General features: G+C 27.5%; 1 protein-coding gene across 8 annotated transcripts in view; it reads right to left on the bottom strand.

Moving 5' to 3' along the window:
- Window positions 1-25,000, bottom strand: part of LOC107439607 (BTB/POZ domain-containing protein 6) — a 68,470-nt gene that overhangs the window by 15,423 nt on the left and 28,047 nt on the right. The window contains exon 1 of one of the 8 annotated variants that reach the window (XM_043048641.2): window positions 7,469-7,650. The exons of 6 other annotated variants lie outside the window; for them this stretch is intronic. In XM_043048641.2, the coding sequence (XP_042904575.1) occupies window positions 7,469-7,480 (12 nt within the window). In that variant the 5' untranslated portion in view covers window positions 7,481-7,650. Of the gene's footprint in view, window positions 1-7,468; window positions 7,651-25,000 lie in introns of those variants that run through there. One more of the 8 variants, XM_071178854.1, reaches the window with a different exon arrangement.

The raw sequence follows: 25,000 nt of genomic DNA, 5'->3' as shown, positions 1-25,000 counted from the left end.
ACAAAATGTTAAGTTCAAAAGTTACAAATTGTCTTAAAAAACCTTAGAACAGTACGAACTTTTTTTAAACAGCCTTATTATTTAAATGACAAATTATACAATAGAAATATTCGCTTTTACCACAGTTTGGTTAGTTGACAATTATTAGTTAGTTTGATGGCCTCGTGAGCTATAAGGACATTTATGATAAGAGGTATACATTAAATGCAATTACAAAAATTTAGATAAATCATTTGGAAGTGATTTATATCCCAGAAAAAGTGGAATAGTTTGCAACTGTACATCAAATGTTCGTAATGTCCTAAAAAGAATGTGGGGATCTTTTGTTTAATGTACAATGACGCCTGTTAAGTTGACCCCACTTATCAAGAATGGAATTTTTCCTATATATTATTTGGGAGCTAAACCTGTGTAGCCTTTATACCTATCATTCTTGTATGTTGACTACTGAAATAAACCACACTTGTCCAGTAATGTTATGAAATGCTATCCTTCTTATTGAAAATTTTCCAAAGATAATCTAAAATTTTTTTTTTCAGTATACTCTTTATGTAAATTTGTAATATACAGTACACTCTAGATTATCCGTGCGCGGATTATCCGGTTTGCGGATTATCCGTGCTCATTCCGGAGTCACACAAAAAATATAAAGAGAAACATTTTCAAGATTAAAAAAATTTGATTCATGAAGTTGTAACACTACCAAATTTTTGGAAAGCAATATTCGTTATTGGATTGCAGTATATGGAACAAATCGTCTACGTTATCACGATCGTGGAGAAAGACGATACCGCTTGATGAACAATCCTCTTCAGATGTTCAAGAAAAATATGATAACAGTATTCTCGAACAAGCAAAAGAAATCTAAGGTTTCGAAATTCTTTATGAAGAAAATTTATAAGATTGGTTTCAAAGTGATGCATGTGAGCCTGGCTTCCAGTATTTGACTGATGAAGGCATCGTTACGTTGTTAAATCAAATAGTGATGATAGTAACTCATGCCGAAGATGTAGTAAATGAATGAAATTCAATTTCTCATTTTGCTGCTCTGTGGAAACTTTATTAGATTATATGGGAGGCTTTGATTACGGTGACATTACTGCGGTTCGTAAAATATGTGTATCGATAAATGACGAAGACGCATTAGATTTTTTAATAATTCCTAGTTTGATGTTATGCATGCAAATGTCAGTAATTTTCATATTTTTTGTACTGATATTGAATTTTTCTTTAATAAAAGGAGTTTTCGGATTATCCGTGTTTTTCGATTGTCCGTCTGACCTGTCCCGGTGATTAACCCGGATAATCGGGAGTGCACTGTATATTAGAATTTCACTAAATTAGGGAAATAGCGTAAAATTCCATCACAAATCTTTTAGGGAGGTAACAGCATGGGAAAACTGTATAGGGTTTCTATTCTTCAAACAGTTTTTTCATCCCTTTTTTCTTCTGAAGTTATTGCTGTACCAGCATTTCGAATACCCTTTCTTTCCCTCATTGTAAATAAGTGTCTGTTGAAAAGTATTTCTTGAAGTCGCAATAGTTAGCATTTTTCAATAAATGAATTTCTTGAAATATGCTTTGATCTTCTTCTTAAATGAATTCTGACAACTCAGTAAAGAAATTATTCGAAATATGATGATTAGATCAAAAGGACTAATCCTTTCTTTGCTAGTTACTCCTATTTTGAGATGAACTTTCAGGCTGGAAGGAGTTTAGACATAGTTTGTGATAAATTTATACATAAATGAGTTCAAAACGAAAACTAGCCGAACCTTCAATTGATAAAAACAACAAAAAAAAAAATAGAGAAAAAAGAAGAAGATGATAAAAGGAAATCATTTCTGATATCATTTATCTCTTTTGAAATTGCATCTCTCTATCTCATTATCTCTTTTGAAATTTTCAGACGTTTTAGACTGAGTAAAAATTATGTGTCCGATAAATAACCTGATATTTTTGAAAAGGTAATTAATTTCCATGTTTCTATTGAAAAAAAATTGAGTTGATGTACATTCAAAGCAACAGCGCCAAACAACAATAAGAGATTATTTATACAACAAAAATGTTTGTTAGTGTAACAGAACAAATTTTAAAATGTTAAAAAGATCTTGTCTCGCTGAGTTTTATAATTGCTTACATTTCAGTGCACTGATATTTTAAGAAATTATTTATGATAAATGCTTCACTAACATCGCCCATGCATCACTAGCAAAATAGAACTTTTTAAACTAATTAGTATAATGAAATTACGTAGAAAATGAAAATTTATTCTGGTGATTAATTTCATCTTTTAAAATATGCATTGGGGTATTTTCTGAATAAAGTTTTAAAGTCACGATAAAAAAGTTTAACTACACTTATTTATTTAATTTCCGTTGTTGGTATCATAGTAATAAATAAATAATAATAACGTGATATAAGAAATTATCGAAAAGCAATGACACATTCCACTTTCTAAGTTGATCACTAAAGTAACTCCCCAAGAGGTTAACGCACGCAGGTTTAATTGTAATTTAATGTGTGAAACATAAATAGAATTTTTCAAGTATATATTGTACCGACGAATATAGGCATTTTCAAATACTTAACGTGATAAGAACATTGATATAACAAATGCACGCGATATAACAACTGATAAAAAAAAACTATGAATTATCCCCCTTTATAAGTTGAGCACTATAGTAACATATACCATAAGGGGTCGACTTAAACAGGTTTAACCATACTTTAACCGTATGTGCGACATATATTGAAATTTTTAAGTGCATGTTGTACCCTCGTATTTTAATGTATTAAACTTGACAAAAATAACGTGTTATAATACAAAATATAAATTGACCGTCAATAAGTTGACTTACTAAAGCAACACACCTCAAGGGGTCAACTTACACTGTATTTTAATGTATGCAATATACGCAGAAATGTTTAAGCATATATATTGTATCTCAAATTATAACTATTTTCAAATACGTAATAATAATAACTCGATTTAAGAAATTGGAAAAAATGACGCATACTCCCTCTATAAGTTGATCACTAAAGCAAAGCACCTCAAGGGATCAACTTACTTTAATGTGAAGTAACTAGTGTAGCAGTAAATGTGGAGTATTGTAGTAGAAGATGTATAGTAGTAAATGTGCAGTAGTGGTGTAGTAGTTTAATGTGTAGTATAATGAAAGTAATTTCACTATAGTTTAATGTGTGAAACATACATAGAAATTTTTAAAGATATATTATACCTTCAAAAACAAATTTTGAATTACATAACGTGATAAGAAGCAAACCCATTTAAAAAAAAAAATTAAGCATTCGGTCCATGGCCTATAGTATTCTAGAACTACCTTCAATAACTTCAAAAATAAATAAATAGTCATTTTAATGTCACATTAAAATTAATAAATTGAATTGATTGAGTGCAACTCGAATTAAAATATTTGAAAATAACGCTATTATGCCATTCGAATTTGGTAAAGTCTAACGAGAAATAAAATTCTCATAATTTTTCCATTCCACAAATCACCTAGTAATCAAATAAATAAATTTTTATCATTTAGAGGAACGCATTTATTATTTTTTCATCAGAGTTTACATAAACACTATTATGAATTTTCAATAATCGCTTTTTTCTTCAACATTATCAAAATAGAAAAGATTTTATTGTTAAGTTTTTGATTTTTACATTCAAAATTTTTAAAAGTAATAAAAGCTAAAATTAATATTACATCAAACTAAAATAGTTAATAATTTACAGCAGGAAATTGCAATTATAACTTTTATTGCATTCATGCTTGTAAAAGAATGGCAGCTTAACATTTATTGATTTCATTTTTTTATTGAGTATAATAATATGTGATATCCTTGTGTAATAAAAATAATGGATAATATTATTACCACAATCAATTTTTATGTTATAGTAAGATAAAGCACACATAACTTCAAAAAAAAGACATTTTGTTTGCCATCATTCTAAATATGAGTTTTTGCTTGATTTAGTATAACATTTTCAGGTTAAATCTGCCTTCTGATTTCTATCATAAAATCCAAAACCTATTTCTTTTGTATAACATATTCTATTCGTGTCCTTATTATATCATACTTCGTTTAAAGTATTGAGTTTTATTCCTCCACCAAATTACTTAAATATTCCGTATGATAAATAGTCTCTATCATTATGAATACTGACCCCAAATTAAGGGTCAGTTATTATATTATTTTCAATATCTATGGAAATGAAATTTGAATTAAGTAATTTTTGAATTGGTAATATTAAGAATGCTTTCAAACATTAATAATTTTGTATTACATAATATATTTCTAACTCGACATTACTAAATTTATTTAAAAAAAAGTATGTATTTGACTATTTGTTCCAAATAAACGCCTTGGGAATCTAACATATATTTCATTCCCCTCACATGAGTATGCTTTTTATTGAGTCTAATAGTTTAAAAGGTATAGCTAATTTGAATAGAATGTGTCTATGTGTTAACTTACAGTAATTTAGTTCCCATCAAATAAGTGTGGTGTCTTTTACACTGACTAATTACTTTAATAGAGCCAATATAAATAAAGCTTGTTTACGAGATGTTAATCGTAGCTATTTTAAATACTAGAATGTGTCTATGTTTAAACCCTCGTAAATCTAATTCCAATCACATAAGTTTACAGCTCTTATATTGTTCTATTGGTTGGAAACTAGGGAAAATTTGAATAAAGTGTGTTTACGTTTAAACTCAATATTAAATAACTTACGCTTAAACTCAGTATAAATTACCTGATATTTTTGAAAAGGTAATTGATTTCTATGTTTCTATTGAAAAGAAAATTGAGTTGAGGTAAATACAAAGAAACAGCGCCAAACAACAATAAGGTATTATTTATGCAACAAACATGCGTGTAAGTGTAACAGAACAAATTTTAAAATGTTAAGAAGATCTAATGGTTCTTTGACACTTCACTTTTTCTTAAAAAAAGTAAACGCATCCTAAATAAAATTGTATTGATTAGGAAAATAGAAAATCTCACTCAAAATTCCTAATTTGTTAATAAAGATCTTATTACAAAGCTATCAAAGGTTTCTAATGTAAGGTTTATAAATTTATGTAAGGAGACTTTATAATGAGAGGGTGTTACATTTCAAAACAGAAAGAAAGTTTCTCACTTTAGCTATCTCTACAACATAACAAGCCAAAAAAATTCTGGTGAAAATACCATACTGCATGGTAATGACATTTCTGGTAAAAAAAACTATAATTCTGGTTAATAAAACCAATACACATTATTTAACTATAGAAACCATTGGTTTTATATATATTGTCACATATATAAAACTAATATACCGTATTTAAACCATTAACTTAATAATTTTTCGCTTATATGGTAATGGTTTATAGGAAGTTCTGGTTTTTAAAATTGTTGTTATATTTATCCACACATTCAGTAAGAAATACAAAACTGAAAAGAAAATTTAACCGAATAAATGGTTTTAATGCCATGCTCTAAGGTATCATTATAAAATTGCCTGCTTTTACTACATTTACCAAATTTCATCACATATTATAAAAACATTTATATTTTAATGTTAATTGTATCAAAATCATTACTAGAGCGTTTCGGTAGAAATGACAGAGCTTTTTGGTGTTCCCATAGTTCCAGAAAGACAATAAATATTACTCTATTTTCACCGTATTATATTTATGACCATACTTTTTTTCTCAGTGTGAAAAGACTTATAAAACTTATATATGCATTCTACTATATATATTTTGAGATTTATTTAAAAAAAACTAGTTAAATATAAGGAAATTTATAGCCTATTTTTTTATTTTCTCATGGAAAACAAAAGCATAGAAAACAACTCGCAATAAACTATTATTGAAATGCTATTAAAACTTCGTTTAAAAATGGCCAAAAAATGTTAAAAGATTTTTTTTTCGAAATTTTCTTTTTGCGAAATGATAAAATATGAATAATTAGAATTCAATAATTTTATTCTAAATTTTATTAAATTAGAAATTATTAAATATTGCAATGGCTAAAAAGGACAATTTGTTCTCAGAGGAATAAGAAATTATAAGTTTCTATTGAGTTATTTTTTAGAAATATAAATAGAACTACTTTCATATATTCACATTTAGTATGAAGATATCTCATGCATAGAAACAAACTTCCAGAATGTCTTTTACTGATACATTCTAGAATAATTTAAGTATTGATAATTTGCTTGTTTCATAAGAGAAATAAAATGATGGAATTGCCGATATACATATCAGAAACTACTTTAATTTATTGTATACCTAAGACCATACTGAATAGATTATATATAAGATATATCTTAGGCTGAATGCACTAAATTTTGCAAAGTAATATTAATTAAACGACATTATACAATAATTTAAGTAATAATTAATAGTACTACTATAAATAATTAATAGTACTTGATAATTAATAGTACTACTATAAATAATTAATAGTACTACTATAAACATATATATCGTTGCACTGATTATTTCTCAGTTTAGTTGAATTACAAGTTTTCTAAATTCTATGAATTAAGTTAGTATACATTTACAAATTTGGAAAAAAATACTGAAATATTTTTATCTGCTTAATTTTGATTTCATTCGCAACCAAAATTCTCCCCCCCATTTGTGAAATCAACACTATTTTTTTACAGTAAATATTAAAGTCTTTTTTGAAATTTAAAAAAAAAGCATTTTTATAAAATGAGAGTATCTAAATTATTGAAATTCAAGAATTTTATTCTAAAATTTATTGAATTAGAAATTATTAAATATAACAATGGTAAAAAGAACAACTTCACCAAAAAAGATGTTTTCTAAATTTTTACTAAAAATCTTTTTAGAGCCAAAAAAGATTTTTAATAAACGAAAGCATTATGTTTAAAATAAAACCACATAAATCGGAATAGTAACAAAGTTCATTTGTTTACTGTCACTCAAAAACAATCTTATTCTCTCTCTCTATTATATATATATACATATATTAGTAATAGTTCAGTTTAGTATAGTTTAAATATAGATTTTCATATTTTAAATAACTTAAAATGTTGGTTTTAATCCTTCTGAAGTGGTTTTTCAAATGCTTATTAGATTTTGTATAAGTCATGATGTTTAAAATAAAGTGGTTAAATAGATTTAAATAGTTTAAAAAAATCAATTTTAATCCATAAGTGTAAGTCAAAGTTTCATTTTGTCTGTTATTAGTTTTTACGTTACAGAGAACAATAAAAGTAAATGAACAATTTATAAAATAATATTTTTTTAATTCTTTTTTGAATTAATATTTCTAAGAAAGATATAAATGTCATTTGAAGAAAATATTTCCAAGATCATAAACTATTTTGTGACTTTAATTCCGACTATAAGTAATTTTTTGAACCATTTTTTCAAAAATTAAGTAATTCATTTCGATAAAAAGTAGAACAAAGAATTAGAACACTAACCTGTTCTGTCATTTTTTTGGAATTTAACAGTTCTTATTTTCGATTATATTCCGAATAATAGTGCTTGTAAACAAACACTGACACATGTTTTCGTTTTTTATAATATCGTTTGGGGTCCGGTATCTTTGGACCCTCCACGAGTTTTTGGCATCTTCAATGAGTGCCATCTTTGACGTGTAGGTGTCGCCAGTGTGAATTCAACCGTGACATGTTGTGGTCCCTCGGGAAATAGACCAATGGGAGGCTCGTTAGTGCGCGGGAGTTGGTTAATAACCGCGTCTCTATGGGAACTGAAAAATGGTGAACTACTAGCTTCATTAACTGCTTGCGCGTATATGTTTCTGTATATTAAGACGGCTTTTTTATTCTCATTTATTCGAAGGTTATGCCTTAGTGTATGTTTTCTGCCCCTCCTAGAAGAGTAAAAACAATGGTGCAATTACATCTTTGTTCATCAACGAAATCGCTTAGAAATCTAGGCGTTGCATCTCTGGTCGAAAGAAGAAATCCATATTTCTATTCGCAGAAATCATTGCGGTAAATTTGCGAACGGAGGAAAAAAAAACTAATATGCATTTATTCTGTATCGACCTTGAATTTTGTTAGTTTTATTTATAAATAAATAATAAAATTCTTAAGCATTTAAAACGATTATATAATTACACCTTTCTTTTATAATTGTTGCAACTCGTAACTGTTTCAAAATAAAAATGACTTTCAATTTCTTCAGATATGAAAAAGATTCAATATCGCAAAGCTAATGGGTTCTTTATTTTTTTATATTTCTCTTTTACAGATTTTACACATGATTACTATAAAAAAGTGCAAGACTAGGGAAATTAAAGCTAGTTTTAATTTTTTTGATAAAGTATAGATAGGTAATGCCATAAATTAGCTACTTGAATAAGAATGTTAAAATTTCTTTTACTGGAATAAAAAGGAGGTAGTTATGGTGAGTGAGGGGATAGGGAGCTCGCTTTCTAATAATGTGGCACAGATTCAAATCTCAGCGATGCTGGTCAGCAAGATTTCTGCTCCCGACTCAAACCAAACACAATGCTGACGCAAACTGGTCATGGGTTCAAATCCCTTTGTGGTTGAGCTAACAGTGGGAGGTTCTCCTCTCCATCGCAAATCAAGGTTAGTTTCTTCAAAAAGTCCTCCATAGTTGTAAACCTTAAAATGAGTTAGGCCTTTCAACACCAACTTTCAAGAGAAGCAGAGAGATGAATAATTTTACAGCAGTTATACTTTAATAAGAAAACTTTCATGTTAATTCAAGTTAACAACATGTTTTTTACAACATTTTTATTTGGCATTGTTTTGTTTACAACATTTAACAACATTTGTTTTATAAAAATGTTTGCGTATTGTGAAAATGAAGATATTCAGAAAAGTGAGGACTTAACTGGGAATTCTTTTACAGTATTGAGTGCAATACAGTTTCGGTTAAACTTGATTGTATTAATGAATAAATATTTCGAATGGTTTCTTAGAATTTTACTTGCAACCAAATGGACAACCATTTTTGAGAAAGATATTTGGTACAGAGAGAAAATAAATAACGAAAGAACAAGAAGTCAATATAAGAGAAAATTGAAAAATCAAATCAATAAATCTCAAACCAGTAAACAAATAAATCGTTCATTTAATTGGCGTTCCAGTGAACCAGGGAATGAACAATTCTATGAACTAGCATTGAATGGAGGAGGAGGAAATAGTGAATGGGCGAATTAATGAATGGGCGAATTAATGAATGAAAGAAAGAATGAATAGACAATACTGTCAATCGATGTTTAGAGAGTGGGGGATCAACTGAATGACTGACTAATTTAATAAATGAATCATTGAATGAGTGAATAATTGAATGAGTGAATCATTGAATGAGTGAATCATTGAATGAGTGAATCATTGAATGAGCGAATCATTGAAGGAGTGAATCATTGAATGAGTGAATCATTGAATGAGCGAATCATTGAATGAGAGAATCACTGAATTGGCTGATAAGTTTATAAAAATGAGAAAGATTGAAATAAATAAAATAGCTAAGCTTTACTTCTTTCGATTTATTTCTGCAAATTTTTATTATAAATTTTATATCTATATGAGTTTTATATTTGAGATCTAAGAAAAGCATTGCGACAATAAAATGATGTCTTTGAAATTCATAAAAATTATGACTAGAGTATTTTATTTCCGAGTTCATAAAATTAATGACAAGCGAATTTTGCTTTTGATGAACCATTTTAAAATAAATAAATTTTTTACGAAATATAGAGTTATAATTTTTTATTTAAAGTTGAAGCCGACAGAATCGGGCTACTGAGCTGCTTTAACAGTTCATTTTTATACGAATAAATGTCTTACAGTTTAGTGCCACTTTATTATGAATTGAAAACAGTTATACAAATTTTCCATTAATCAAAAAACCTTTAGTGATTAAATTTTCCATTAAATGCAAAACAAAATCATAAATGCCTTATTTTTATCCATTTCAGATACAGTGAATAATTTATTTTTTAATTGCCAGTGGAAGATACCAGGAAAAAACATCCATTTATCACTGAAAAGGGTGATTATGTGGGATTCAAGTCACTTCTAATTGCAGCTGGTAGGGGTGATACGCAATATATTTAGGTCGATCGGGTCGACCGTGAATTTGTTCGACATTTTTGACAACGATTAGAGAGAATTAATTTCCTACATACCATGATTGAAACATATCTGTCCAGGGAATGATTTGTAAAAAATTATGCATCGGCTGATGAAGAAGAATGATTTATTCTATCTATGGTTTGCTCAGCCCATCCCATGTTATAATGCATTTTTATATATAAATAATGATTTCAGCAAATTAACAGAGATTAACTATTAAATTATAAAATGAATAGGAACAATTGTTGGAAATTAAGATATATTTAGCTGTTACAGTGATTTAGTTTAAGTTTTTAAGCACTGTAAAAAATAAATGTAAACTCTACAGAAAAAAGAAAAACATGTATATTTTTGCAGAAAAAACTGTATAAAGATAAATACCGATCTTTTCTGTTTTTAATCGGTAACGACGAGCTGCAAAAAATTCTGATTTTTTTTTTACAGATTTTTTCAGCATATTTGACGGTTTAAAGCTTTTTTTTTTTTTTACAAAACAGTTTTTTATCTGTTTNAAGCTTTTTTTTTTTTTTTTACAAAACAGTTTTTTATCTGTTTTACTCCCTAATCTTAAACGAATTAAAAATTTGAATTCAAATCTTAGTTCTTTGTCAAGCAGTTTATTGACCGTAAGATAACTTTATCTTTTTTTTTAACTCATTTTACAATTATTTTCTACACTTGCTCTTACGTTTCAGAAAAAAAATTATGTTTCTCAATATCGTATGAATAAAATCGTGATTCGTCTTCATGGTCGAACTGATACTCTATCTGATAATTAACTATCATTAGTTATAATTTTCGGATTAGTTAAATTGCCAGAAACGTTTTTATACTTAAATATGATTTCGATAAATAAGACTTTTAGGATAAAGACATTTGAATTTTTTTCATAACCAAACGGTACGGTTTGGGAGACAGAGTGATCATCTTTCAATGAGGTGATATAGGCTCGAATCCCCGCGTTTATTGAACAGACTTTAATCAGAGAGTTTTTGTTAAAATAACAGAGTATGAGTAAACCAGAGTACTCATATGCTCTGAATCAGTATGTCTTTACACTTAAATATGATGTGAATAAGTAAGACTTCTCGGATAAATGATAAGTCAATTATTTAAAAATAGTCGATTATTTAAAATTAGTTGAATATGTACTTTTCCTTAAATAAGTTGTAATCATACAAATGTCGAATATGCCTTTTAAATTTAAAAAATAATGCGTGAATAATTATTATTAAGTGGTAATTATAATAGTTATTATGATCATGTATCGTTATAGCAATTAATAATTATTATTTATAATAAATGATAAAAAGAATTTTTTGTTGTATAATTATTATGATCAAGTTTGAGAATATAATAATTCCATAATTATTTTAATTATCATTTTTAATTTACTTAAAATGACTATAATAATTATAATAGTTATTTTGAATACGTATGGCAATAATAATTAATTAGTGGATAATAGGAATTATTATTAATAACGAGTGATTTAAAAATTTTTTTTTGAGGAAACGATTCTCTAAAGAATGGTTTATTGGAAACGTTTCTTAATTTACAATTTTCAATTATTTTTTAAAGTCATTATAATAGTAGGTCCTTATTATAATAGGCCCATATTATATTAGATCCTTATTATATTATGTCATTATTATATTTAATATAGTTATGTCATCATTGTATCAAACATAACTTAGCTATTATACTTAATTATGCAGTGTTACAACAAGTCAAATTTATAATATTATAATAGCTAAATGCAACAACTAAGTTAAAAAAAATTTATTTCTAAAGCTGCATTGAAAATGTCTTAAATCTGTCCTTGAGATGCGACAATATATTTGAACAATAACAGATCTTGTTGCGTTTTGTTTAAAACAGATTCTTCTAGTTTCGTAAATTCCCTAAAATCGATTTTCCATTCATGTATTTTTGTTTTTCAAAGTATTTTATTGGGTGTGTCTAGCATTAACACAAATCGCGTGTCACATAAAAATGCCTGCTAAGCGTAAATTTACGACACCTTGAACGATGACTTGTCCGAAAGAAATGTAAAATCTCATTTAAAATAAAGAAAGAAAAGATAATCAGAGCTAGTTTTACGGTCATGTTTGCTTTATTACCAGTAAATGTGTAAAAAGCGCTGAGGGTGGTGGCTTTTTTGTATACATTTGATTTATTATGAAGTTTAAGACTTTTATGACAATAATTGAAATAAAAGCCCTGTACTGCTTTCAGTTCAGTTCACTTCAAGGTTAGAAAAATTCCTCATTGCATATAAGAAGCATTAATTTTGCTTCTTTTCAAATTGTAATAAGAGCGGCGTTATTATATTATTTACGACGATTTTGAGGAAACCTTTGACCATTTTACATGCAAGACTTTGTTAGATAATTACTCAGAATAGTAAAGTAATTATCAAAATAGTTTATTCTATTACATTGTTATTAGCATTTAATAATTTAAAAAAAACATGCTTTCAGCTTTACAAAAAAATATTAAAATGCACGAAATAAACTTTCATATATCTGGTGATATTTAAATACAAATAATATATACGTGCAAACTAAGGCAAACAACGTTAAAGAGCACAAAAATATTAGCAAATATTTTTGTGCTCTTTAACGCTGTTTGCCTTAGTTTGTATTTTAGCACAAAGGTCACCCACTTGTGTAGTTAATATATACGTATCCTAAAAATAATTAATAATCATTAAAAATTTGAATTTTTTTGCGATTTTAGAGCAACATTTTTTCAATATATATATATTGATTACTGGATAATATAATCTAAATAAGGAACTATAAATTAGAAGTATAACCGATATTTTTTTAAAATTTTTTTAGATGTAAATAAATGAACACTACTTCAACGCAGCAAAATCTAGGCAAACCCGTAGTTTTCCCTCTTATAAAGAAGTTTATTTAAAAAAAGAAACTTCACAGATAAAAATTATCTTATTTAAAGACATGACCGAAAAGTTTGTCTAAACCAGACACAACATGTTTACTAAATAAAAGTTTACTTCAGTATTTTCAAAATGTAATATGACATGTCCTTTACTGCCAATTTTGCATAAATTATAGTTAAATTTATTATAATAAATTATAAGCTATTTCATGCATTCGACCTAATTATTATCTTTTATTTTTTCCCCTACACTTAACGCAATGATCCTAAATACACAGAACAAAACAATTATCAGTTTCAAACGAATAAAATATTGCAGTTCGAAATCTTCGTCACAATTCATTCGGTTTACATTCTGACAAATGGGGAAAACGGGGTAAAGCATTTAAAAGCCAGTGAAGTGTGCCCATTTAGCAAACTACAAAATTACGTGTCCTCTGTAGATTTAGATGGGGGAACTCCGCAGTAAGGACCAAATGAACATAAATTCTCATAACGGAACAAATAACCTTGTGGAAATGTGAAATCGTAGTAATTTCTGTTATTACGACTTTTGACAAATGATTGTAGAACTCAGTTACTGATAGACTCTTAACGATTACGGGATCGGATTTCTACGCAAACATTTATTTATGTGTTTTAGATATATCACTTAAAGTGAGTTTTAAGAACAAGAAATCAAGTTTTTTCAAAAACTTTCTTGTGTGCTAAAAAATTAATTTTGCATAATTATTTCAAAATATAAAAGAACATGTTCTGAATCGAAATTAAGAAAGGAAATTAATTTAGCGATTGATTGTAGGATTCAACTACTATTAGATTTTTAAAGATTGCGATAGATTTCTACAAAAACTATTATCGATTAATCTATTATCCATATATCAGTTAAAAATTAGTTTTACGAAAACAAATTAAGAAAGTTTCCTTATTGCTTGCATAAGTGTTAAAAATTAATTTTGTATTATAATTTTGTATCATAATTCTGAGTTATTATTTTTGAATATGGAAGAACATGTTCTGAAGGGAAATTAAAAAATTAAAGCAAATGATGGTAGGATTTGACCACTATTAGATTTTTGCAGATTGTAGACTAGAATTTCTACAGAAACTATAAATTAATCTATTACCCAGATACCACTAAAAATTTGCGAGTAAAATTAACAAAGTTTTTTTATTGTTTGTATATAAATGCTAAAAATTAATTTCGTATTATTATTTCGAAACAGGAAAAGGGCCTATCCTGAAGAGAAATTAAGAATTAAAATTGATATAGTAAATGATTGTGGGACACAACTACTATTAGAATGATGAAGATTGCGGAATAAGACTGCTACACAAAATGTTATCTATTAATTACCCATATATCATTTAAAAATGAGTTTTACGAGTAAAAAATAACAAAGTTTTTTATTGCTTGCATAAGCGTTAAATATTAATTTGAAATTACTATTTCATAACATGGAGAGGGCGTATTCTGATGAGAAATTAAGAAATGAAATTGATTTAGCAAATGATTGTAGGACACAACTACGAATAGAATTATAAAGATTGCGAAATATGACTGCTACACAAAATATTATCGATTAATCTATTAACCATATATCACTTAAAAATGAGTTTTACGGGTACAAATTAACGAGGCGTTTTTTTATTGTTTGTATAAGTGTTAAAAATTTATTTTGTAACATTATTTCGAAACATGGAAAAAGTATGTTCTGAAGAGAAATTAAGAATTGAAATTAATTCGGTAAATTATTGTAGGAATCAACAAATTATAATTATAAATAGAGTTTTGAGGATTGCGAAATAAGACTGCTGCACAAAATATTATTAATTAATCTAGTATCCATATATTACTTAAAAATTGGTTTTAAGAGTGAAAGCTTTTTATTGCTTGTTGTTTGAATAAAGTTAAAAAATAATTTTTTGGTAATATTTCAAAATATGAAAAAGCATGTTCTGAATGATAAATAGGAAATAAAATTGGTTTAACAAATGATTGTAGAACTCAGATAGACTTCTTTAGATGAATATTCAGAATCAGATTTCTACACAAACTATTATTGACTAATCTATTATCAATATATAACATAAAAATGAGTTTTAAGAGCGCAAATTAAAAATTCTTTTTAATAATTGTTTGTAAAAATATTAAAAATTAATTTTGTATTATTATTTCATGAAATGAAAGAGCGTGTTCTGAACAGAAAATAAGAATGGATTGATATTAATTCAAAAAATAATTGTTGACCTAATGACAGATTTTAACAACTGCGGAATCAGATTTCTGCTATAACTATTATTGACAGAGCACTTAATGAGTTTCAAGGGAGCAAATATGTTTTAAAACATTGTTTCGTGAAATTTTTATTAATTTGGTCGAACATGTTTAGACTTTCCAATGAAAATTACTTGTTTTGGGTATGAATTTTAAGAAATTACAATACAGGTTTCATTGTTTTCTAAATTTTAAGAATTAACACAATTTAAATTAATCATGGTTTAATGTGCCCGTTTATTCTATTATTTTCCAAAGCAAAAACATTTTTTGAAAAAATAAAGCTATTACAGAGATATTATAAAGTTTGTTAAAAGTGCAAGTTGGATAAAAAAAAAAAAGAAACAAAAATGCTTTTTCGACACATTAAAAAACTATATTAAATGAAATTACCCCCCGCTTTTTGCCCTTGATGGTAGAATTAGAGCAATTTTTTAATTTTAATTATAATGATGTTTTTGTGACAATTTATTAATGATCCCGCAGTGGAGTGATCGTAAAGACACGGTTCCCAGTAGAGCACCGAAGTCAAGCCTCACAATAAGTATTAAGTCTTTTTACACCCTAATAATTCACATCTCAAGTCTAACTTAGCTTTGATGAGTACCGTCATAGGCGACAGCATAACGAGATTCTAGATAATAAATTGCATATTGTAAATTTTAAATCATAAACTTGCTTTAAAAAGCATAGTTGAAAAATAGTTTAAAAAAAATATAAACTATAGGCAGTTTGCTTATAATTACGACATGGTACAGTTATCTTCATTTTAATTGCCTGAAAACATTTAAGCATTTATATCAATTGGTCATAGCAAAGCAGAATTCCAACCGTAACATCTAACCTAATATGCATATTTGCTGAAGTCACGTGCATAATTACTATGAAGTAAGGACATATGTGTATATAAAATGAAAAATACGGTCTATAACAATAAAATAATCCTTAAAAAAATCCCCAGATAATCCCTATTGCACTTTTTACTTCAGCTGCAAATACAGAACTCGTTACGCCATCAAGGATTCAACGGAGCGGTCACCTGTACAGTTTATCAATAGAAGATACCCCATGAATAATTCTCATTTTGAACGAAATTTATGTTAATACGGCCGTAGTGGTCATTTTTTAAATCTCCCTTCCCTTTCAGTTCAGCGGGCCGTATAAATGTAAAGTTCTTCTCAACATAATTTTATCTGTAGCGGACAAGAACCAGCAAACTTCTGATTTGAATGTTTAAACAGATATTTTATTAGTGTTAAAACGAGGGTAAAAATGCGTGTGACGAAATAGAGAAAGATTATTTGGATAACAGACTAACGTTGAGTTTGTCTGTTTGAAGAGTGTGAATACTACTATGTAATTATGGTGTTATCAAGGTGACATAAATATAGTTTTCGAGTTATCTCTGCATATAGTTTTGTATTATATTTTTATGTTTGTTTCATGCTTATGTGTCGTTGCTTTTTTAGCTATCAAACTTTGAGGGTTATGACGGTTGAATGCGTATCTCTACACGGTATTGAAAAGTAGTAATTTTTTCATAAAATTTTAAAATGCATTTAGAAGTTTTTTTAATTATAGAGTTGATAAATGATATTGCTAATAAATATTATTGTGATGATATTAAATCCAAAATAATATTGTGATTCAAAATATTAATGTAAAGTTATTTTGCAATAAAGAATTGTGGCGTAATATTGCAGAATAAATGGTGATTAGCTAAATAGAAACTAATTCTAAATTATATTATATTTATTATAGCAAAAAATGAGCATTCTTGTGAAACAGTTCCTGCGTATTTCTGTAGCTATTCACAAAAAATCAAATTTCGTTTTTTCTGACATGAAAATTACAGAGGATGCTTGTTTGGCCTTATACAATTAAAAAAGGAAGTTTCTTTTTGTTCGAAATTCATAAATCTTTTCGAAATTCATAATTCTTTTTGTATCATATTAAAAAATATTTTTACAGCCCATTAGTTGTAAAGAATTATCACAAGTAAATGACTATTTTTTATATATTTATATATTTGAAACTATTACCCATGTTCTAGTGGTACGACAGCTCTAGATGGGTCTTGGCCTTCTCGAGAAGTCTTTTCAAGCGTCTCTCCGTTTAACAACTCATTACCCCGATTTCAATAATTAATACACAAAATAGAAAATATAACTTTATAAGGAAAGGAAAAGTAAATAATATGATGAAACCTTAATGAAGCGCAAATTTAAACCATATTTTCATTCGAATTACACCTTAATATCCTAAATCAAGCTTAAGACGTATGATCATATTGTTCGAGAAGTATGTTTAGATAATCTAAAACGAGAGCAGCAAATTTTTGCAATATTATGGTATATATTATCTTCCAAACTCTCGAAAATTTGAAACAGTGTAAAAGAAATCCATGGATACATAATTACAGGTACGCATACAAATACGTTTAAGATCTTCAGTCAAAATAAAGATTAACTATACTCAGTACCATTTCGAACTTAAAATGATTCGATTGCTAGCGGGCAATTCAAGATTGCCAAAATTCATCCCAATCAAGCGATTTCCGACATTGATTTTGCAGTTTTGTACAAAGCATTTTTTCATCTAAATATGACGTTACACTACTTATGTTTATGAAAATGAGTTTCAAAAGCGTAACTACAAAAAATAAACTCGCAGTTTATGATAGTTTTCCAACTACTAATTTGATGACGTCACATTTTGCTTACGTTAATCTAACATAATGGATCAAAGGTAAATATTTATTACAGAGAGTACAATGAACGTTTAATGAAATTCAATTTCAACCGAAAAGAGTTGTAAGCTAGCAATAATCCCTGATGTTGTCTTTCAAATACTTCAGTAAAAAAAAACAAAAACAGAATCGTCTAAAGTTTCATTTATAACAATGCCTTTTTCCAACGTCCTTTTGGAAAGCACTAATTAAACTCTTCAAATGAATTTTAGAATCTTGGTCTGAAATTTCCCATTATACTTGCTCTCTGAATTTCAGGACTCTAGCTTGAGTGGGTATAAAAGAGAGAGACACACAAACACTTCCTATTATTATTATAGATTTACGCAACAAATCATGAGGTTTGATTTGAATACATACTGCTGTTTAAGCAAAAATAATGATTCTGATCATGATTTCAAACTCTATTCAGAAGTCATTACATGCCTTCAGTCATTTGTCTCTTATAACGTGGAAGCTTGAAGTGCATAAAATATTAATATCTAAGCACAATTTATGCAATCGGAGAACAATTATTTTGAGGAAAATGGGATTGACGTTATCGAATCAAACGGTGATTTTTTTAAACGAATTTCCTTATTATCGAATTGGGTATTTAAGAATGCTTTAAATCTTAATAACTAATTATAAAACTGAAAATTTGATAACGGTGAATATTATTTTCTATAAATAAAAGAGTTACGAAATAAGAGAGACGAAAATTAAATAAGAGACAAGAGTTAACTAAAAGAGACAAAAATTACGTTACGAAAAATAACGAAAAAAAAAAAAATGAAAGTAACGAAAACGGAATATAGTAAAAGTAACGAAAAAAAAATATAGAAGTTGTTTCGTAACATAAATAGTTAAAAAATTTCCATTAAATATTTATTAATGCACAAAAATTACTACTCAAGTCTTTACTAACAGAAAGTGAATAAAAGTAATGCTCAGGTTATAAACGTAGGAGCGAAAATAAATTGTTTCTTTTAAAAGTACTACTCACGGCAAACAAATGGCAATTATTTACTTACAGAAACATTTATCACTGAATTATTAATTAACAAAAATTTTCTGTCAATAACTAAGTCTTTTTAAACAAATGTTCCGTCAATAAATGAGATAAAAGTTGTCTCTGTAAAAGTTGTTTTATGGCATTAATAGTTTTGTAAAGGAAAAACTAACTTACTACGAACTTGGCGAGTTATATTTCTTGTTTGGCGAGGTGGATTTCAACGAATATGAATTCTGATGGCGGGTGTGAAAGCGTTACTTTCTGTTTGAGAATCATTTAAAGCAGTGTTTTTATCACCGCAACCCAACCTTTTTATCACCGCGGACCTGTCAACGTTTGATAATTTTACCGCAGCCCGCTGGGGGGGGGGGACGTTGATTGCTTATATTTTAGATTATTTTTATTTATTAATTTTCATTTAATTGTATTTAAACATGCCTTCAAAATAAAATACAGTTACTCCAAAAAATAAATATGAGTAATCGGAGGGTAATCTGGGGGTAATCGGAGACAATGATATATTACAAGCATTAAAAAATTTATGCCACTACCTTCGGGAGCGCCTTTTATTTAAATCAATAAAATTTTAATGGAGCACAGATATTTTTAATTTGGGGTATAAACCTCGGAATTTAAATTTAGTTTCAATGAAATGGGCGGCCCGGTACCATTTGATCCACGGACCGGAGGTTGGGGAACACTGATTTAAAGCTTTAAATTTTTTAAAGTTCCTTCTAATGTATTGTATACAATTTATAAAATGATATTTAGTAAATAAATAACCTAAATTACTTATAACACTAAATCGGTTTTAATGAAAATTCATTTTTTTAAAAATTATTCGCATGAAAAAATTTATTTTAATATTCTTTTGAACAAATTGTATTCAAAGCAGTCTATAGAAAAAAACAGTAATAATTTTTCTCTTTCTAGTTTTATATACTACATTTTTTCCGATTTATACGAAATTAAAACGAAAAGCTGGAATAAAATTTAAAAAAGAACCATTGAGGTCTTTATTAAGGATTAAATTGTTTTCTTTCAATTAAATAGGATTTTTAGTCTAGTATCGTTTAAAGGGATTAAATTAATGTTATTAAAGAAACCAAACTTAAATAAGGATTTAATGAATCTATGAATCTTTTCAATAAGTTTTATAAAAACACTATTTTTTTTGGTGCAAAAAAAGTTACTAATGCAAGAATGAAATGTTTTATAAAATGAAAAGTAAAACATAAATTAAAAAGTAAATTCTGAAAAAAACATTGAATACTAAATTTTACATAATGCATACAAAAGTTCACTCGGAAAATAAAATTACTTTTGTTTGCAAACATTAAAATGCATATTTCATTTTATATTCTGCTGGCAGTTATTCATACGGGTTGTGAAAAAAGAAAATAATCGGAAAATCAGTTTGAACAACGCTACAAATTCATGCACTTAACTGAGAGAAATATTGAGATCAGGTGCTGAGATTGCTGCCCTCATCTTCTGTCAGAATTTCAAGACACTAACATAAAAGGTTTTGGAGCTATAAGAGTGCCACACAGACGAACAAACAAACTCTTCAAACTTTAAGTTAGCTAAACTTTTCGCGTTCCTAACATGGCTCACTTCCGAACAACAATTAGTTACTTTGGCAAATGACTAGAACTTAATTGCAGAGAAACATAGCATTATAAGAGAAACAGTTCTTCATCATTGAAATTTCATTCATTCACAAAATAAATAATTGCACAAAATAATAATTTAAATATGAATGAAAAGAGAAAGTTTTAAAACTGCTTTCTTTTTGGATTTTGGATTTTAGTGCAAATATAATTCCGATAAACTAAGAGATATTTGTAGAAGCTATTAGAGTGTTTTTTATAATTAATAAATACCTAAATATATTTGTATTTGTAATTAGAACACCAAAAAAAAATATATATCAAAAGGACACCGGTGTCCCGTCTGTACGCGTACCGAAATGAATTTGTTTTCACTTCCTGACATTTAAAATTTTTTATTTCTTGACTGTATTACAAACTGATAGTTGTAATACAGTCATGCTTCATATTTTTACTGAAACATTTTCTTAAGGCTATTGATTTTTATATTTAAAATTAACTATTTCTTCATTTCAAAAACTGTGAGTTCCATACGACAAAAACCTTGAATACAGAATCAGAATTAGAAATATAATTAATATATTACTATATTTAGCCTATGAATTAAACATAATTTTAAAAACTATTTAATTTTGAAAACTATATAATATCGAAAATTTTAAGAGTAGATTTCAAAGAATTCCTTTGTTCTTTTTTTAAAATTTACATAATTTCAAGCTGTTTAACAAAATATTAATAGTTTGTGCTTAATTAAAAGTTTATTTACAGAGTTTATATATATTTTTTTATCTTAAATAAACTGGTGATTTGATTAGATTGTTGACAAATTTTTTGAAACCATTAAACTTCCTTTTTACGCAGCAATTAAAATCATTTGAATTACAAAATCAGCTATTTTTTTAATATGAAATTTAATAGCGCAAGTATGCAAATAAATATGCATTAAAAAAATCTTCAAATGGCAGAAGTAAAAAATATATACATTTCGGTACGTTTACTGCTTTGTTAAGACTTATTAGGCCTCTTAAAACTTTAAACATTTCTATTTGCTTTAGAATAAATGCGTACTAATTATTAATTTGTCCTTGAATATTTCCTGCCTTTAATTATTTTGATTAGGTATTTTCCCAAGATTAAAAAATAAACAAAAAAATATACGCAATGTTACAAAGAATTATGAGAGAATGTTACAAAATGTTGTATTAAGATAAAAAAAAGGTAAAAAAATTATTATTCGGCAGCCAGCCGGATGAAAGCTTGTTCCTGTTATCGTTGGTTCGAGGACGTTCGAACCTCTGGAGATTACATGCCAGTCTAGGTAATTACCAATATCATGTTGGGTTGCTATAATTTGTTCTTTATTGCTCCCTTGGCTATTTTTGTTTGACTTGGAGAATTAGAGAATTCAAGAAAAAACTATTGATGTGTTTATCGCAATTTCTTCCAATTAAAATCCATTTACTTTGATTTTCTAGAATGGTTATAGAAATAATTGTCTGCTGTTTTTTTTGTTCCAATTTCTGAAATGTTTAGTACTGTACCGTTAAAATTCAAATAACTAATAAATTATTAAATATTTTTGTTACGTATTCTTAAGATTGTATTTAAAACACGATAATGAAATATCAATTATGATGCTTTTTTATGAATTAAGTTGAAAAAACTTTGGTATATTCAAATACAACTAAGTAATTTTAATCGTAATGTTTAGTATTAAAAATAATTGAAAAATAGCGATCCACATTAAATAATAGGTAAATTCATGTCTTAGCTTTTGTAAAGTTTTTTGCCGATTTTTAAATTTTTTAGTGTCATTTGAATGAAACTTAAAGAAATTAGACAAGATGAAATTAACCTTAGTTAATGGAATGAGTTTAGGTACTTTAAAACAGTTTTGAAATGGACAGTAAAAATTATGAACTGCTTATAATTATATCAAAAACCTTTTCTACTCCGATTTAAACTACGGACAAAGAACTTTTTAATATTTCAATCTGTTTTCTAGATAATGAAACAGAAAAAGACTTAAAAAACCTAATCTATAATAATTGTTCGGAAAGTCTTCATTTGTCTATAAATTAAAGACATTCAAATGAGAAACAAAATTAAATTTTTCAAAATGTTATTATTTCTCTTGCTTTGATAATTTTTTTTTTAATTTCATCTGAAATTTTTTGGTTTTCGAAAGTTCTTTCTTAAAGGAACTTCACTAGGCGTAGTCGTTTCGATCATGAGACCAGGGAGTCAAGTTTCTTTACTTTTATTCACCTGTAACGTTCAAGCTATATTGTTTTTAATGGAGATACACTGCTTCATTTAGACCCGTTTTACTATTTTTCACCTGTTTGAAAATATCTTCACTGTGATTTCTTTCATCAGTTAACTTTTCAAGCAATTTTCGTATTACCCACAATGTGCCTAAAGAGTCAGATTTCTTTACATTCTTATATTAGTATCATTCAGACTATATTGTTTTAATGGAGATACCCTGATTCATTTAGGCAATCTTTCCAATTTTTCACCTGCTTGAAAGCATTTTCTTCATGAAAATCAGTTAACACCTTCAGCAATTTTCGTATTACATATAATGAGTCCAAGGAGTCAGATTTCTTTACCTTCTTACAGCTGTATCATTCAGACTATATTGTTTTAATGGAGATACCCTGATTCATTTAGGAAATTTTTCAATTGCTTGAAAATTTTCTCCTCATGAATATTTACCATTAGTAAACTTCTCAAATAATTTTCGCTTAATGAGTCCAAAAAGTCATATTTCTTTACCTTATTAGATCTATTTCATTCAGGCTATATTGTTTTATTGGAGATATTCAGTTTCATTCAGGCAATTTTTCCAATTTTTCACCCGCTTGAAAATATTTTCATCGTTAATGTTTTCCACTAGTAAACTTCTCAAGTAATTTTCGTATCACACATAATGCGTTTAGAGAAACACATTTCTTTACTTTATTTGCAGCTCAAGTTCTATTTGTTTCTCAATAGAGACATAACCGTAAGAATTTAGGTCTTTATTTAACTTCTCGCTTACTTAAAAATTAGTTTTGAGTAAATCTTAGCGTCTAAATTGTGAGTTTTGTACACATCGTGATTTTGGGGTTCTTTTATTTCCATCGTTTGTGACATCAATGCACTTCATAAGTAAATTCGCTTAAGATTATATGAGCTTCTACCTTCTGCTCTTATTAGTGAAAATCAAAAATAGTTGTCATATTACTATTTATGAATTAGACTATTAGTTTCAGAGTTTGCTGTCTTTGAACTTCATAAATAATTGTAATATCACGTTTCATGAATTTGACATACGAAATTTTATTACTCTTCACAACAATGGGGGGGAGGAAGAGACACTACTTTTCTACTTATTAGTTAAAGATGAACTGGATATTCTAGATTTTTGTGTTTTAAATTAAATGGCTATTTTATCGATGCATGCCGTAAGCTATTGTGCTAAGTGAAAGCATAGATTGAATGAGAAATATCGGCTCTTTAAATAATTCGCTAAAAGTAAGAAAAAAGTAACATTAAATGAAATAATCACATAAGATGGAGTTTTTTTTCTGAATAAATGCTTTACAGAAAAATGTTGCATGGTTTTGAAATTGTTTGAAAATAGTTGGAACTTATGTAGTTTCTATGTTTGACATTCCGAACGTTTAGCATTTCGTTGGTTTTGAAATTTTTTTTTTCCTTGCTGCACACTTCTTTTGTATGAAACGCCTTAAAGGGAGACTGGTTTATTACACTAAAAAACAACTCGGTTCGATGACTTTTTCTCTACATGAAGTAATGTTTTTTTTCTTTCTCGAATAATATGCTATTTACACAACTACAGTAAGCCTGCAGCAGTTACATATAACTTTTAAGACTTCAAACAGCGCCCTTTATGCTAATTCTGAAAAATGCAAAAAATGTCGATATGTCCAAACGTTTGTAAAAATGAAAAGCATTTGTGATCTACTATCTTTATATTTAAAAAGTTACTCCAAACCTACACCGTCTGGAATCAACAAAATTTACTGAAATTTAGAATCATTAATTGATGAAAATTTTCATCGCGTGGAAAATCTCGCCCATTTGGCAAATTTTCAAAAAAAGGTTTAATAAGTTTTGAAATATTTAAAGGTTAGTTGTCCGTTCTTAAGAATAAATGATTAATTATGGCAAGATGGTATAAATAGTTTAAGATTTTAACTCTGCATCAAGTGTAAACAAAACTGCAAGAATAAAGTGCTAAATAAATAAATCAAGTGTTAAATAAATAAATCAAGTGCAAAAATAAATAAATTTCACATTCATTATTTGTATGAATTGAAAT

The sequence above is a fragment of the Parasteatoda tepidariorum genome, chromosome 3 (assembly GCF_043381705.1).
Source record: "Parasteatoda tepidariorum isolate YZ-2023 chromosome 3, CAS_Ptep_4.0, whole genome shotgun sequence".
NCBI lineage: Eukaryota > Metazoa > Arthropoda > Arachnida > Araneae > Theridiidae > Parasteatoda > Parasteatoda tepidariorum.
The sequence above is the reverse complement of the archived record's forward strand: the minus strand, read 5'-3'. Positions and strand labels throughout refer to the sequence as shown.